The 18778-nt window shown below is 36.0% G+C and overlaps 1 protein-coding gene across 1 annotated transcript in view; it reads left to right on the forward strand.

Moving 5' to 3' along the window:
- Nucleotides 1-13508, forward strand: part of OTULINL (OTU deubiquitinase with linear linkage specificity like) — a 37054-nt gene extending 23546 nt beyond the window's left edge. The window contains exons 2-8 of the mRNA XM_072605446.1: nt 5324-5483; nt 5594-5625; nt 5739-5830; nt 7853-8002; nt 8829-8957; nt 11472-11741; nt 12680-13508. Of these exons, the coding sequence (XP_072461547.1) occupies nt 5324-5483; nt 5594-5625; nt 5739-5830; nt 7853-8002; nt 8829-8957; nt 11472-11741; nt 12680-12859 (1013 nt within the window). The 3' untranslated portion in view covers nt 12860-13508. The remainder of the gene's footprint in view (nt 1-5323; nt 5484-5593; nt 5626-5738; nt 5831-7852; nt 8003-8828; nt 8958-11471; nt 11742-12679) is intronic.
- Nucleotides 13509-18778: the final 5270 nt, after the last annotated feature.

Raw genomic sequence — 18778 nt, forward strand, 5'->3', positions numbered from 1 at the left:
ATTACAGAAAAAATGGCATAACAGAATGTAAGAAGTTGCCACCTGAACCCCAATTCTAGAGTTTAAATTTTTAAATGTAGTGTAATAGCCATCTTTATTTTACTAAGGATAAATACAAAGATAGTTGAAAGCTCTTTTGAATGGCAGTATTTGTGAAAGATGGGAACTTACTAGTGCATATAGCCAAGCAGTTTGTATGTCTAGTTGTGAGGGGTGAATTGGCTTTAGTAGCTATGACTTTAGTGTCTTATTACTTGCTGTCTTTAGTACTAGCTCAGACCTAATGCCTACTGTGTGCTTCAGTATTCATTTTAAAGTAGAATTTTATAGCTGTGGTCAAGGCTTTAAATAATGAAGAGTTATGCAAAGGAGAATCTTCTAACAGTGCAAGGAGCACCAAATTAGAATTAAAGATATACAAGTTTTCACTTGGACTTTACTTAGAGTGGTGTAGAGATGTCAAATACACAACATGCACCAACACTCCTGCGGGCAGCTGGAACAAGATTAAAACGTAATGGGAAAATATTTAGCAAAATAAATAAAAATACAACAAAATAAAATTCATTGCATTTTAAAACTAAGTCATTACATGGCCTACAGGGCTCCTTATATATTGTCAGGAGTAAAATTCAACAAAGGTAGACTGAGGCACAGTTTCCTGAGCAAAATATTAACAGGGCATGAGCCCTGAGCATGATAATAAAGGAGTCAATGGCTTGCCTCAATTTTAAAAAAAGACCCTGATATGGGGACTCAATTCCATTTTATAAGATTAGAACAAAGAACAGAGCAGAGTAGGTAGGGAAATAATATAATTGGTCATACGCTTGGTGACGTTATGAGGTTGAGGACAACATGACTGATTATGTAGTTGAGGCATGTGGAACAATATGATTAATTGGAAGCTGGGAAAGAGGCTGTAGCAACAACCCCTTCCTTCCCTCCTGTGACTAAGAAAAGTTCCATATTTGAGTCCACCTGCAACATTAAAGAGTGAGCCAGACTTCTATGGATAGCAAACCAGATACTAATTCATTGCCTAGTCCTAATAAATAAAGCCAACATTGATTTACATCAGGGTGTAACTTGACACACTCAAAACTGGCCAATGAACACTAAATGGTCCCTGACTCTATGGGATATAATTCTTTGAACTGATTCTTTGGACGTCAGTTCAGAAACTTTTTAAGTTTGCCTTTCACTTTTCTCCCATAGAGTAAGACCTGTATTTATGCATTTATTTCTATCATATTCACAGATTACAAATGATAGCTCAGGGACCATGTAGAATATTCTATACATGAGTAAGAATCTCTAAAACATAGCTGATCAAGATATAATAAGGATACCTACATGAAAACATCATGAGAGATTGTGAAGTGGTGAAATGAATTTTTTAGAATCTTAGAATGTTAGAGCTGTCTTTAAGAATCATTTGACCCATCCCTCTCATGTTACCTATATGGAAGAGACCCAGTGGTGTGAAAGGACTTGTCTGATGTCATATAACAAGGCAGTGATAGAACAGAGACTAGAACCCCTGTTTACTGCACCAGTCTCTACACTGTCACTCTCTGAAACGATACATTATTCCTATATCAGACTCCTGATCTACCAGTCTATTAACCATATTTAAAAAAGGAAATAAGACTGACACTATAACTTTTTAGTGAACCTATGTTCCTTCCTGATATGTGATAATCACCATACTTACCTTTCTAAATAATCACATATCATCTATTAATAACATGCTCTCAGATTTTTGCGGGGACTCATGTCATTCTCATTGAGAGATGGATTTAAGAAATTAATCAAATTTTACATGGAATTGACTTTAGGATATTAAAATTCCTTTCTTGAGCTTGTGTTCCTTCTTCCCCAAAGGTTAAAATGACTGTAGATATATCTTCTACTAGTCCTCAGTTCTGTGATGATTTCAGTTTTTTCCCTCTTGTGATTCTGATGGTAGAACTTTATTCAAAGGGAGAAAATTGGAGAATTGTTTTTTAAGTAAGGATGCATTTACAATAGCAAATGGAAGAGAGGTATCAGTCTTGACATTGAATCAGGGATATTAACTTTTCCCTCAATCAGATCTATGGTAGCAACTTGTCAGAAGCTCAAGAATTAATTTAATCTATCTAATCCTTTGAGAGTTAATTCTTATTTAGTCAAAGTAGATGATCTAGCAGTAAAAGGGTTGGATTTGGGCATTGTTGTTTTTGTTTTGTAGGAATTTGTCAGGTATGACATGTTTAAAGTGCTCTTGTAATCTAAAGTTTGGTGTTTCATTGTAGAGATGCCTAATATTTCTCAGTGGATTCCTTAGGAACTTTAATGTAACATATACATACATATATATATTTGTGTATGTTTGCATCTGAATAATGAATGTAACATTCTTCTTTAGATAGTAATACAAGACTGCAAGGCTATCTTAATTATTTTAATTTATTGTGGCCAGGAGGTGTTTCCATGGTTTTGAAAGCAAATAATAAAAGCCAAAAAAGTTTGTAAAATGCATGTCATAAAAATCCTAATTGTACTATTTTACTACAACTTTGCATTCAATTTCCATTGTATACACTATGTTACTTCATGATTTCAGTCTTTTAAATAAACTGAGATGGTCTTCTGTTCTTAGAAAATGGGTAAATGCTAATTTAGCTAATTATTGCATCTTAAGAGAATAATACCTAGCATTTATGTAGTGTGGTAAGGTTTCCAAAGCTTTTTACATATGTTATCTTATGTGATCCTCACAATGTCCCTGAGAGAAACACCTGCAGACATCTGACATCTATCTGCTCTTAATTTCTTTAAATAGACCATTACATCTGAAACACTCTTTTTAGTATGCTTATGATAATTCTCCTATTTATAGAATATTTCTTTTCACACAGGATGGTCAAGTGAAATCTTATAGATGTGAATTTGTGAAATTGTGTAATGTTTTTCACTGCTGTTCAAAATATTTTGTTCAAATGTTTACTGACATCAGAAATGGAAGCATTTGAAGTTGAACAGACTATGTAACAGAGTTTTTTCCCCTGAATTTAAAAGTTTTGTTTTTCTTCCCTATGTGTGAATTATCAATGTGGCTTTTTAAAAAAGTAGAGTGAAACCTCACTAATTCAGACTAATTGGTAAGGCCATTCTGAGTTATAGAGTTTAGTTATACATTGTAATTATAGCTAGTTTGCCAATTTATAGCTTACCAAATTCTGTGAAGAAATGGATATATATGAATATTTTGTAATTAGATAATTAAATGTTATAAGTAAATAATCACTTTTAAGTATTTGAAGGGGTGGGGAATCCTCTTAGCAAGTTTTAAAACCTCCCAGAAATGTTTATTTCTACTCTCAGTTTGCTTAACCAGCCCTTTCTTGGTCTTTAGTCTGAAAGTAACCTTCCAACCTATACCATACCACCAATTCTACGTACCTGAAATCCAAATTAATGTGGATTTTGCTGTGGTTATATCACTTGCGTGTTACTGAATCAAATGAAATAGAGGAAATTATTATGTAACTAACTGGAAGAGAGAGAGAGAGCTGTTCTTATTCCAAAGGTTTCTTCCTCATTTTGACTTTAGCCTTTTCCATGACACTGTTACTTAACATGTGATACATTATGCCTTCTATGTGGTCTGCGCATAATAAAATAGTATGCAAAATGTTCTCGTTTTGCATGTAAACCCCAGCATGTTTAAAATTAGTTAGCAGATGCCATCTTTGATTAAGCCATAATTTTTTTAAAGGCAGGAGCCGAGGATTTTATAAGTATTAATTGTTTAAAAAAGAATTTTTTTTGGTAAAAACCAAATTCACAGATGGGTATATAACCCAGCCAAGTCGGCCTTAAATCCCCAGTCATGGGGTGATAGGCATCAAAGTTCCTGTTTAATATGTTATCAGAGAGAGCATGTGGTATGCAGTTTGTTTAACATTTTTGATGATAGTACCTCCAGTTCCTGAACTCACCCCAAATAATTTTGAAGCTTGTCATCTTACTGACCTTAATAGTGGTAAAGCAAGGTGTATGTTCCCTAAAGGGTGCTGAATGGGTAACTGAAGAATGTAAGCCATTTAAGAAATATGAGGAAAAAAGTCCCTACTCTTTCCCAGCTTGGGGCTGGCAAAATTGTATTTTATCTACCTTAAATTTTTTTTTTATAGAACACTCTATAAATATATATATATAATATAAATATGAACTATTCTTATTATTCAAGGCTATTTTGCCCCCAAAGCATAACCCCTTATCTCATTGGAAAAAAAAAAAAGAAAAATGATGCCTCTGCGTGTGTGTGTGTGTATGTGTGTGTAATACAGACATACATTCATAAACACACACACACATACACAATAGACATGGAGTTGGAGCCTTTTACAAATATACTAAGCTAGGATACTTGGATTCTAGACACTTTGGAACCCACTGATGATGATCAGGTCAGTTAAGGATAAACTAATGGATGGGTAGAATTCCTTTGGTGTAAAGGGCTGCACTTAATGGACTCATTAAATCTTAATAGCTGTTTCTGTCTGCAAATTCCCCTGCTGCGGAAAGGAGCCAAGTCTAACCAGATGTATCCGTTGTGTTTGTTGTTATTGTCATCACTGTTGTTAACCTGCAATTGACCAGTATAGAGAGACCAATATCGTTGTTATTCTTTCTTACCTTGGCTAGGTATGAGGAAACCAGCTCCATGGTAGTTGTTGGTGTGTTTTCTTACTGATTATAAAGGTACCTATGAAGTGACCTATATTAGTTCAAACCTATACAAGGAAATTATTGTAGATAACAAAACAGCAAGAAAAATACTTCCTTTATAATTCCTTTATATTTGCTGAATGAAGATGTTAATATATGCAAGAGTAAGAACCAACAGAATTTACAACACACCTTTTTATCAAGAGTTCTGAATCTCTAAAAATTTTTTTTAATGTTTTTATTGTTGTTCTGTCATTTCAATAACAATTAACTCGTTGGGATTTTCTTGACAAAGATACTGTGAGTGGTTTGCCATTTCCTTCTCTAGCTCTTTTTTTTACAGATGAGAAACTAAGGCAAACTGGGTTAAGTGACTTGCTCAAGGTCACATAGCTAGAAAGTATCTGAGGCCAGATTTCAAGTCAGAGGATGAGTCTTCCTGACTCAAGACCCAGCACTCTATCCACTGTAGCACCTAGTAATTATTATACTATGTAAGAAAGGTTAATGAAATTTATGGATTTTTGAAATAATAAACACAAAGATTAAATCATATATTCTTATCTATCTGTCGATCCATCCGTCTATTGTTTAATTGTAGGGAACCATAAAGTTCAACCTTGGACAGCAGTTACAAACCAAGCCTTAGATGTCGCATGGAGGACAGTAAAAGGACCTGTGATGTTGGGCATATCATTTCTTGCTGCTGCCCTCTGCCACTTCAGAAGCCTATATTTATATTTAGGACATCGGTTAAAATGGTATGTTCTTTTACCATTTTCTGTATTTTTTTTAAAAAAAAAAACCTCTTTTTGAAGCAGATGCTTTTTATAAATCACCATTTGACACTACTGTATTTTTAACATTTCAGGTGGAGTGGATACCTGCAGAGAAAATTCAAAAGTAAATATTCTTTTTACAGTCTCTCTTGGTCCTGTCATGGAAGGGAGTGGAGGGGAAAATTGATGGAAGAAGAAAAGAGAAATTAACAACTTTTTGTGTTCACTTTGGTCTAGAAAACCTCAGCGTGGAGGCAGAAGTGGATCTTCTTGGTTATTGTGCAAGAGAATGGAAAGGAGAAACTAGCCAAGCCAAGCTGATGAGGAAGGTATTTTTAAAAGCAGGAAAGAAACAAATTCCATCCTGTTTTATTTACTGTTAGGGAGCCCAAGTAGTTCCAAAGGGTACATACAAGTAACTGCTGTTTTGTTCATTAAAATCCTTAAGTCTTACATTTTCAGTTCAAAGCTAACGTAACTCTCCTGCAGACACTGTTTAGTGTGGTTGCTGTTAAGAATTTAAATTAGGTTCCATAATTCAGGAAATTTCAGTGTTATAGATGTTTGCTAAATTCACTGGACATTTTATTAAGTAGCAATTAGGTGCTGAGGACACAGAGACAAAACAAAACTGTCCCTGCCCCTGATTACATTCTGGAGGAGGGGGAAAGCAGGTGTAATACACATATAAGCAGAGAAGTGCATACACGATAATTTCAGACAAGAGAAAAAGTTGGAAGTGATCACAAAGAACCTCATTTAGGTAAGAACATCCAAGATGTACTTGGAAGAAAACTAGACATTCTGTAAAGTGAGGATGAAGAGGAAGTGAATCCCAGGCCGAGTGACCTGCTGGGCAGAGGTGGAAAGTCATAAGATGGAGTCTTGTTATACAGGGAGAAATTAATATTTAATATTTACTGAGTAAGTATTATAATTCCCTTCCTTACTACAGTAGGCTATATAAGGTTATTGCAGAGAGATTCTACCATTTTTATCTTCCTATCTTCAACTTCTAGTACATGAACCTAATAGATGCTGAACAATGCTGTTTATATTGAATTTAATTAGATTTCTGACCCCCTGAACGGGGCCCCTTTCAGTTTTTTGTAGGTGCTAGAGAATGTGTATATAATCCTTAATGCAAGGTCATTGTATATAAAAAAATCTTAGCTGTTGGGTTTTTGTAAATAAAGTAAATTTCTTATAATTTCTAATACTAAAATGAGAAAAAAGCTTTTTGTCTTTACCCTTTTAGAAAGTAAATATTTTTGGTCTGATCTCTCTGAAATACATAAGGGAAATGGAGGTAGTGAGGAATAAAGGTTGAAAGTGGTTACAATGGTGGCATAGCACGGAACAGATTTTTCAGTAGATATAAGAGAGTGAAGCTTTTGGGTGTTTTGGTTAAAATCTGTCCTGCTGACCAACTAAGCCTTTAAAAACATGTGTTTTGCTTTCAAAATCTACATAATTATTACCCCAAAAAGACCCTTTCTCTTCAAGTAGGCAAAGGAATTCAGTGTAGCATATGTAGAGTATATGTAGTCTTTTCTACAGTGGGCTTTTCTTGAATCAAGGCAGGAAGAATGTTCTGAAGAGAGTTTACATCCTGCTTTTACACCATTTCTTAACATTTTATTTCCTACCTCTCAAACTAATTTTCATTGTAATTGTTTTAAATTTTCTTTCTCAAGAATTCGCCAGGGATTATATCCCTCCATGCATTGGGTCAAATCACTTGAATGTAACGTTGGTCTTTGTGGTACTGTGCTTACCTGATTTTGCTCTAAACTTTTCCCTAATCACTCTTTTTGTTTTTAACATATAGGCAACTGTACCTTGGTGGCCATTAAGTTCTCAGTATTATTTATAGTCTGTACTTCATGGTCCCCACTCTGTAGGTACTGGCTTTCTAGTATTGTGTGATATGGAATCTATGCAAATGGGCCTGGAGTCAAGCAGATGGCTTCCTGAATTCAAATTTGGCCTCAGAAACTTACTAGCTGTGTAACCCTGGACAAATCACTTAACCCTGTTTCCCTCAGTTTCCTTATCTATAAAATAAGCTGAAGAAGGAAATGGTAAACCACTCCAGTATCTTTGCCAAGAAAACTCCAAATGGGGTCACAAAGAGTCAGACACAACTAAAAACAACTGAACAGCAACAAAAATAATATTCCTCCACATTGAAATGTGAAACAATACAAGTGTGAAACAATAACTTGGGTATTTTTTAAGTTTTTCCATTTGTATTTGAGGCTCCACAGGTAAATTCTATTTTTTTTCCTTTCTTTAGCCTCTTCCCTTTCAGAGTTACAAAAATATATTTTTTGCCTTTGCTGTAATAGGCTTATGAGGAACTCTTTTGGCGTCATCATGTTAAATGTATTCGGCAAGTCAGAGGAGATAACTATGATGCTTTAAGATCAGTCCTGTTTCAGATACTAAGCCAGGGCCTCTCTCTTCCATCCTGGATGAAAGAAAAAGACATTATAAAGGTATGATGTAATGTTTTAAGTCAGAAAGTACTTCTAATATAGTTCTGTGTGAAGTGGAGTATGGTAGCAGAAACACCTTCATTTCAACTACGTTGTTTTTTAAATGATCTGAGTCTGAAAAGAATCCTGAGAGATGCCACTTAATCCATTCTCTGGGTTCTTATATAAAACTGTTCAAACTATTCCAGAAAGACCTTTTGGGGTTCTTCCTTAAAATTCATAATAAGGTAGCTGATTCCCTTTATATATAGTTCCCTTCATAGGTATTCTATTTCTCACAATCCCTTACAGTTAGAAAATTTTTTAAAGTATGATTTAAATTCTACTGAGTGAGAATAAATTTTGAAAGGTATTCCTTTGTTCTAATACCCATTTATTTTACTGAACTAAAACTAAGATGTTTAAAGACAGAGAGGAAGTGAGGAGGGTCACAGTGTATTAGAAACATAGTATCTTCTCTTTAAAGTTAGTCTTATGTTTTAGAATTGCTTAGTTAAGGTGAATCATTCCCAAAAGCACATGCCTTTTGTTAAAAATATTTTAATGAAATAGATTGGATCTGTTTTCTGTACATTTTTGTTTGTTGTGTTTGTACTGTCAGAACTTGTAAAATTTTTAAATAAAAATGTGCCTTGTGCAGAACTATACATTTTTTAAAAATAGTACTCTACCTATATCCTTGGATGACAACCAGTTATTTAACATGGTTAACTATGGGGGGGAAGACACATAATTTTGTCAAACCACATATCTGATTTGTATCTGTTGTGTTTCTTATTTGTGACAAAATGCTAACTATTTTATAACATTTATATTTTTCCCCAAGCTTCCTGAAAAATTACTTTTTTCCCAAGGTTGTAATTGGATTCAACAATACAGCTTTGGCCCTGAGAAATACACGGGTCCAAATGTGTTCGGAAAATTACGTAAATGTGTTGAATTATTAAAGAGTCAGGTAAGTACTTGGAAACAGGCTAGAAAGATGAAAATACATTTAGAAGTAGTAATCTGTCCCCCTTCTGTCACCACTTTCATTGTCTTGGTTCCTGGTCTTAGGCATATTAGTTTGTGTTGCACTTAAAGGAGTACAGAAGAAAGTATTTCTTCCATTCATTCTTATCTTACTGTCTGGGGTCCACATCTCTTCATCCTGTCAAGTGGCAAATACCCACAAGGTTTTACTGCTTCCACAAAAAAGCTGAATAGATCTCTTCCTTTCCGTGTAGTGACAAGAGCCTTCTGGTACTGCTCCTGTATCTCCTCCCTTCCTTTCAGGTATTTGAGAGAGAGCAGCCCAGAGGGTCAGGGCTTTTTCCCTACTGAGAGGTCTTGAGAGTATAATGCAGCTTATCTTTATTATGTCCCAGTCCTGCTCCAATATGTAGGTGAAAAAAAATCTATCTTACAGTCTTATTTTTCCGTGTGTGTGTCTGTCTGTCTCTGAGTGTCTCTGTCTCTTTTGTTATCTCTGTCTCTTTATTTAGTCAAACGCAGTTTACTTGTCTTGTTCATGGTGCTCTCCCTCCCCTCTCTCCCTACCCCATCTGTCTTGTCTCTCATTCTCTGTCTCCCTCTCCCTTTTCCTCTTCTCCCTTCCTTACCTACCTCTCCTCCCTCCCTCAGCTTAAGACAGATTGCAAATAAATATTTGTTGGCTCCATCATGATCTTCTTTCTTTGGATTACCATATGTCTCGTAATTTTAGGATTATTATAAAGGATTCCATTTTTTTGTTATATGGAAGTGATTTTTGATAGATTGATAGATACTTGATAGATTTGTATGCTTATTATTTAATAATAAGTCCCTAATTGTACATATGCATGGTAGTTCAGTAATACTGATACTGATTTGTATGTTCTGTATTGATTTGATCATTACCCTCTCTGATATAAGTTCTGATAGTTCCTGTTAAGTTTCTTATGGAGAGGATGAGAGGAACAGACTAGATAGAATTTCAGGTTGTTTGACCTTATGAGGCTTTGTCTCTCTTTCGTATTGTCATAGCCTGTGCCTGACTCAGGCTGATCTCCTGGTACTTTAGATCCAAAATTGGAATGAAATGAGACACTTACAATCTATTGAATAGTTGACAAAACTGGACTTATTTAACCATACCAGGGAACAATGCTCAGGGCAAGGAAGAGATATTCATCCAGGATAAAGCATAGATTCAGTTTTTCACAGTGTCCCAGTCTTGTTCAGGCCACTGGTCTGTGGTCTGAAGCCTTAGAAAGGGATGCTAGCTCTTTGTATTCTGGCTGTTTCATACCCAGATGACCAGGAAGCTACAGTAGTACTATAAGCCTTTGTACACTGAGTAAATCAAATTTCTGGGATAGCTTCAATAGCTTTTAAGAAAAAATTAGCCTAACTTATACGGAGGAGGGGGTGTAGTTAAATGTGCCTCATGAGTCTACTGACTATATTTTCCAGCCCCCAAGTTGGGAAATATTGTCTGGAAAGGAAATTCCTTTTCTAAAATGTCAATTAGCTTGACATTGAGACAATCCCTGATAATACAGGATGTATCAGAATCCATCGGGCAGTAACCTTACAAAGTGTCCTGAGATGGACTGGTTCTGTTCCCATTAGTCAAAGTCAAGGTTTTAAGTTAGATGAAGTTATTAACCTCCCACTCTACCTTCCTGCTGCTCTTTACAGTGGTGTAATTTGCCTCTCATTCTTCTCTCTCCGTTATTGAATCGTAGAATTTAGAATCGAATGGAAACGTAGAAATTACCTATTTCTACCCCCTAATTTTAAAGAGGAATCATCAGAACTTAATGTGCCAGATAGAAAATCTGTCCAAGTAATTAATACTAGTGCACATCTTAAATGTGACTTTTAGGAAATTGTGTTCCCACAACTTTGCGAACACTAAGCTCATTAATGAAACCAGTAGAGAGGACTGGGTTCCAAGGTAGGTTGGTAGAGGACCCAGAGGAGGGGGATATTTCTTACCAAATGGGCTTTTGGTTCAAATCTGACTTCTGAAGCAGCTGACAACCTTCCCTTTCACTAGGACCTATCTGACTTATAGTCTACTTGCTTCTAGTAGCATCCAACTCTGAACAGTTGGACACAGTTAAATTTATGTGACAACATTCAGTGATTTGAGCACATGAGATTTGATTTGAGGATCATGAGAACATGATTTCATTGAGAATTTCCCCTGCCTCTGAATGATGGTGAAAAGTATCAGACCCCTAGAATCTTAACATCTTTTACATAGCAATGGGCAGTGTTTTATAAACTGAGTTGTTTCATGAATTAAGCTTGAGTGATTTAGGGACACTGACTTACACTGTAAACTCCTTAAGGTCAGAGTCTGTTCAGCTTGTTGAGTACATCACTTGGCACAGTACCACAATGTAGTTAGGTGATATTTAAGGGCTGTTGATGATAGTCCAGGCTTTCTTGCAGTTTTTGTAACCCTCTTAAGCTCATTTTAAAATTTCTTTTTTAGTGGACAGAGTTTAGTGGTATTAAGGACCAGCACAAGAGAGGGAACATGTGTAACTACCTTTTTTCTGATGAGAGCCTGGAATACAAGCTGTATGAAGCTTTAAAATTCATCATGTTATATCAAGTCATCGAAGTATACGAACAAGTGAAGAGTGAAAAGGCCATTCCTAGTCTTTATCACCTCCTGTTTTCCAGGGAAACATCCTCAGATCCTTTAAGTTTCATGATGAATCACCTGAATTTTATAGGTGATACATGTGGATTACAACAGGTAAATGTCAAAAGATGAGTGACATTAGAGGCAATACATGAGGGTATGGGTAGCATGTAGTTCAATTCAACAAATATTTACTTTTAAACCAAATTTTTTTTCAACTAACATGCATTTATTTTTTTCTTTTGCATTTCTATCCACTCATATAAAAAGAAGAAAAAAAACCCTATAATTTGTGACAACTACGCCCAGTTAAGGAAAACAAATTTCCACATTGTCCATATCCAAAAATGTTTATTTAGCTACTGCTATGTGTAAAGCTCTGTTAAAATATGATTTTAAGAAAAAGATACTATATTTAACTATCCCATGATAGTTAAATGTTTCCTGAGATCTGTAACCATGGGGTACCTCATCTGTGATCCTTCACAATGGAGTCTCTAAAAAATCCCTAATGGTTCTTTTTCAAGGGAAATATTATATGCCCATAATAGAGGTTGACCAGAAGTTAATTGTTTCCTTTGGAATACTCAAAATAAGTATGATTTTATTGTGTATTTTGTATTGTTATTTATTTTCAGATATTAAAATTTTATTACTTCCCTCTTCCCCCTTACTCCTCTTTGGCTCTTTTGTTTTTTCTTAGGAAGTCTAGAAAATTTTTTCCTATATAAATTGTTTGTAAGTTAACCTAAAACTAATTGGAAGACAGTTCAGCTTTTGTGTACATTTTCTGCATTTTTTATTTATCCTTATTCCATAATCCCTCCCCAAAAAATGTGATCTTTTCATGATGTATAGAGTTATTCCTGTCATTTTCACTTATGGTTTAAGACAAATTCTGGGTGCTTGCTCCTAATTCTTGGCCTACTCATAGTCTTACATATGCAACTATAAACAAATTAGTTCATTAAAATATTTTCCTCCACTGTGGTGGAAAAGCAGAAATTTGATTATATAGTACATTTGTGACCTTTCTCTCATCTTTGTCCCAGATTGACATGTTGATTCTTGGACACTCTCTTGAAGTCAGAATAAAAGTGTTTAGACTATCTAAGTTTAATACCAGAGACTTTCAAGTCTACTATCCAGAGGAACGCCACAGGGAGTGGCCTGAGATCTGCCTTCTGACTGAAAATGACCGCCACTACCATATTCCTGTCTTTCAAGAGTGAGATGGAATTGGTACTATTGCCTACAATAGCAATGAACATGCTTCAAATAAAGTATTGCATGAAAACCAAAGCTTTTATCTAGCTACTGAAGGAATGGAACCTTTATTTTCCCTTCTGGAGTTAAAGGAACACTGTGATAAAATAGACCTATGTTGTTCTTTTGGGTGTGTGGTTTTTTCAAAAGACACTGAGAACCAGGATTTATTGCTTTGTTTTTTACTTAATTCACAAGGGATTTGGTTGTTCAGAATACCTTTGAATGACACAGAATATTGACAAAAAATGAGTAGTTAACCTAGAAAAACTGACCTTTTAAAAGTCTGTAACCTGAAAATGTTGGGACTTGGTTAACCCTAACCTCAGCAAGATTCCTACTTAGGAATCTTTCCATTTGTGGATTATGGCCTTAGCCATGTCAACATTATCATCTCCATTCATCAAGAATCTCCATGGTACTTTGGTTGTCTAGAACCATTTGCTTGACTTTTTAAAAGAAAAAAAAAGCATGCAAGTGGGGAAACTACTTTAATGCTATATTGTATGAATTGTTTTATATTATTTTCAATTTTTGTGGCTGGATATAATTGACTTAACATGTGTGCAAAAAAAAATGAGTGTTCTTATTAAATATTCCATAGTTTAAAGCAAACAGGATACAGATACTGTTTCTGAAATATCAAGCTGTTATGCATCATATGCATTTTTAATATTGAATTACATGCTCTCTCATGTCTCTCTTTGTATCTAATGCTATTTTGAATGACTGCATTTTTCTCTGTCATCTATATCAAATGTCATCAGTGTTATACTCAAAGAAATGTAAATTTATACGCAAAAGCTTCTACCAAATATTTGCTACTTCAAAATCATTCATTCAAGGGAAGGCATGAGGACTCCATAGCATGAGGACTCCATAGTTACTACTCCTTAGATATAGTAAGGAATAGCTACTATGAGATGTAAGGAAAATGGTACGTTAGCAATTATTATGGTCCATGGAAATCACACCCAGAGTTAAAAGAATCATAATATGATATTTTCATAAACTAAGACTCATGAGAGAAATCTATCAGGTTACTGGGTACAGTTATTGTTCATTGTTTCCTAGCTTAGCAATAGATAATTTGACTCAAGAGAATTTGTATTTCTTATATTCCATATAATCCAGTTCAATATATGGAATCCATAGATATTAACTTTGTGATCTCTAAGGTCCCCTAAAAATTCTGTGATTCTAACTAATAACTTCCAAAATGCTTCCCATCTGAAAAACAGCAATTTTGAAATGTATACTAGTATGATGTAACTGGCTGACTTTCTGTACTAAACTCATGTCTTTATACCTTTGGATACTGGCTGAGACAGTGAGTCATTGGCTGTTGTCTGACATATCTATTTGGCAACACTGGTTATTGCTAGAAAGGAATGGCAACAAGTTCTGTTGAGGTTTTTAAACCAGGAATTCAGAATTTTTAAGTTATTGGTTGGTTTGGATAGTCCCCATTTCTTCAATTATTTCAGCACCTACATACTACTGAAAAGACAAAAATCTATCACAGGAATCAGCATCTCTCATTCTGAAAGTAGTACCCAAAATAATTTTTGCTGGTATAACATTAATGAACTGCTTCTGGGCCCGCAGGGGACTGTGATTTTTCCCTCTTTCTAAAGAGCCCCACTTCTCTGAGCCAAACACAAGTACTAGACTATATTCAGTCCTGCAGGAGCTTGGCCTCCAATTTTAAGGGGATTCTACTCCCTTTTTTCTGGCTATTTAACCACCAGCCCCATCATGGTACCTTGGGGATAAATTGTAGAAAGTTTAAGTTTAGGCTCATGTCTAGGATTTTTCCAAAAGGGGGAGTTTGAAAGGTAGTCAGCATATAATATGAATTGGATATGGGACAGGTTTTTCTTTTCTATACAATAGTGTTATCATCTGCTGGGAGGTTGATATTTAAAGTTTATCAGAACATAAAGCAGTTTTCAAGATTAATTATTAAGCATTTACATTTCATCTCACCTCTACAAAAATTTCACCAGTACAGGCTAGAATCAGTACTCTTGATTGTGACACCAGAGTTTTTCCTGACATCAGCCATCTATCCTCTCTGTACCTTATGAATTCATGAGTTCACCTCCAAACCTGGGTATATCCACCTCAACATTGACATTCCATCATCTACTCAGGAAAGGAAACACAAATTAGAGAAGGAAGAGGAGTCCAGGTGTAAATTCTCTTACTTGAGCTCAAGTTTCACGTAGGAATGGTGAAGGGTTAGAGGAAAACAGCACAACTTATTCTCATCACCCCATCACAGAGAAACTAGGGACAAAGCCCACAACTAGCCATATGGGAGACTTGATGCAAAACGTATAGAACTGAAAGTTGTCTCTTTTTTTAACTGCCACAGCACTCAGTCCCCCTGCCATGGTCGTGGAGTAAGAAGAGGATCAAGGGACCACTAAGTGTTTATTACATTATACTAAAACACCACATGGCTGGAAGAGGGCCCAGAAACCTCCAGCTGGGTGATTAAAACCAGGAAGGGCAACTCTGAGCATTTTCCATAGAGTGGCTCCCAGGATTGTAGAGAGAGGCATATGTGGCAAGACTGAAACTAAACTCCACTGTCTGTTCTTCCCCTCCTTCTGTACCTGCCTCCTCAGAATACCAAGAGCAAAAATTCTAGAGGAATATTCTCTTCTGCCAATAGAATTGGTCAGCTATACTCCCTAACTGGGTACCATTAACTGTCATTCTCTTTTCTGCTTGTAACCAACTTATCATCTTGGCCACCACTCTTTTTACCATTCATTCATGAGGGAAAACCACTGTTGATGCTACACATCCTCTCCAACCCAGCCCTGGAAGCAAAGAATACATTAAGACTTATTTGGCACCTCTCATCCTCTGGAAAGATTGTATACCCCTGCTCTATTAAGAAACATTTTTCCCTTTTCCCTTTGGTATCATAATTTGATATTGTCAAGCCCTCAGAATCCGTATAATAATGGTTACGTATAGCACACCAGTTTGAAACTTTGGACTGGAAATCTGAAAGTCAAATGAGAGGACGAGTAGCATGTAGGGTGACAAAGTCCTACTCTCAGTGTTAGGAAGACGTAGGCTTCTAATCCTATCTCAAACTCTAGCTGGATAAGCCTGGGCAAGTCACTTAGCCTCTCTTGGCCTCAGTATCCCTTATCTGTAAAATGTAAAGGTTGGACTTGATGACTTCTAAGATCCCTTCCATCTCTAAATATTTTATCCTAATATTTCTGTTCATCATTAGGTTTGGAGAGAAAAGAATCTTGAGATAGAATTGTGGGAAGAGGGGGTAAGGGAAAAGCATCCAAAGGTTCTGAAAGTATGCAACATTAGATATTAACCAAGTGACCTTTTACGTAGTTGAATATATTTGGGAAAGCCAAAACATCAAAAATTAATCCCCTGTCTTTTATCTGTAATTAAACCCAATTAATTGGATTTAGTGAACTGGGCATGGTTTGTTAACTGTTGCCACTGAATATGAATAAGGGGAGGACTACAGGCTCCTGTATGATGATAATATCTGAACATTTTTCATATTTGTTTTAAGACTGTAATATTTTGTATGTAAAATATAAAAATCTCTTTAATGCATGTTATACATAGTGAGAACTTCTGTGAATGGATATTCAAAAGATTCTACTGTGGAGCATGTTTAATTCCCTAACTAGAGCCTAGATTCATTTTATCATTCATACTGTATTAATGTAACATTCTTATAATAAGAATGCAGCCTCCTTTGGGCTAAAAGAGGTAAAAAAGAGATATCCAGTATAGTAAAGAGTTAGATGAAAAAAATGAATGGAGAAATAACATGGCATTGTTGACATAGTATGGGACTTAGACTTGGAAAAGCCTGGGTTCACATCCCACTTCTGATTCAGATCAGCAGTGTGACCATGGGCAAGTAAGTCATTTAACCTTTTAGCTTCAGTTTCCTCATCTGTGAAATGGGGATAATAATGCTTTTAGTACCTAGCTTACAGAAGCTGTGAAGTTCAAATGAGATAATGTCTGTAAAATACTTAGGAAACTACTATAATAAATGTCAGTTATTATTGACATCCTACTCCAGTTCCAAAGACCAGCCAGGGTGGTCCTAAAGTCTCTACAATCTGTTACTTTGCTTGGCTAGTTCAGAGTAAGTCTGTAGTATTCTTGAACCAAATCAGATCTCTGGGGTTGACTTCTAAGTGCTTTTATGGAGTGCTTTTATGGCCTATCCTAGGCCAGACCCTTTCCCCTTCTACTCTTAGAGTTAGTCTCTAGCATTGAAGGCTGAAGGAAGGTCAGGAAAGGACAGAGGCCACACAGTCTCTTGGGTTCTGATCACTGTCAGCTTCTACACCTCACTTTCTAATAAATTGGTTTATTTATTCAAAGACTGTTATTTTTGCTCTTAGATTAAGAGGATAAGTAAGAAATGAGGTAGAGAATGGCCTTTTTTACCTAGTAAAAAAAAAAGTCATCCTAGGAGGAGAAGACTCTCAGGGTTTCTGGCCAGAAAAGGAACAATTGTTATTTACTTTGCGTCTCCGGTTCTAACCTTAACCCCAAATCCGCCTCCAGCTGTAACCCTAAATGCACTCTTCCTCCAACACCCTACCCCTACCCCAACCAGGACCCAAACAACATTAGCTTAAAAAGGTCAAGATCTCCCACTGCATCCAGAGCCATCTCCAGTCATTGTTATCCATCCATATCTTGCCACTGGACCCAGATGGCTCTGAACAGAAAAGTGAGGCTAGTGACTTTGTACAACCCTCCCTCACTTAAATCCAATTCGCTTGCCTGTCATGGCGTCACCTCCCTGATTTCATGATCCTCTTCAAGAACAAAGGAAAACCAACAAGAAGAAGTATATTTTAAGAGAGGTTTGTGTTTCTTGGTACTAGGTTGCAGTGACATACTTGCTAAGGGCACTTTCATAGCAGGTCAGATAATGTTTTCCTTGTATGAGGCTGCTGAGTGATTTGATGGATAAAGCCCTGGACCAGTCAGAAAGACCTAAGTTCAAATACAACCTGAGAAATAATTAGCTGTGTGATCCTGGGCAAGTCCCTTGACAACTCTGTCTTCCTCATTTTCCTCAACTGTTAAAATGAAGATGATAGTGTCTACTTCACAACAATCTTGTCATGATATTTGAAAGGCACTTAGCGCACAGTGACTAATAAATTCTTGTTCCTCCCTCACCCCACCCCCATCTACTAAGTGCTAAAATCCAGATTTCACATGATTCCAAGTACCAAATTCTTTGTACTGTACCATGCTGGTATCTTCCCAGGCTGACATCTTTGTCACTCTATAGCACCTACCCTTCCTCATTTCCATTCTTTAGTTTTCAGTTACTAGCCCTACCTATCAGCCTGCATACCTGGTAGGCATTTTTGTTGATAGAATGAGAACATCTCTGCGGTGGGATGCTAGATTTAGAGCATAGATCTGAAGAATCGGAGTCCAACCCCCTCTCCCCCTCTTCTTATAAATAAGGAAGCAGACAGAGGTGAAGTAACTTGCCACACCGGCACAGCTAGTAAGTGTCTGAATCAGGATTTGAACAGAGGTCTCCTTGAATTCCAAGCCCAGTGCTCTATCCATTGTGCCACTTGTTAAATGTCTCTTTCAGACACAGTTTTATCATTTGTTAATATATAGTGGCATTTATTTAATGAGAAATTATCCTGGAACCAAAAGGCTTGTGACTTGTTCGCATACCTTTGAGCAAATACCATTTTGTGTATTTTGTAGCATTAAATGAGTCTTGGAATGTTTAACCAAGTTTATTCCTTTAATTTTTTAAAGTGTCTGCTACAAATAAATATCCATCTTAATCTTTATGGTCAAAGTGCTACAAAATCCTTTAA

This window comes from Notamacropus eugenii, chromosome 4, assembly GCF_028372415.1.
Source record: "Notamacropus eugenii isolate mMacEug1 chromosome 4, mMacEug1.pri_v2, whole genome shotgun sequence".
NCBI lineage: Eukaryota > Metazoa > Chordata > Mammalia > Diprotodontia > Macropodidae > Notamacropus > Notamacropus eugenii.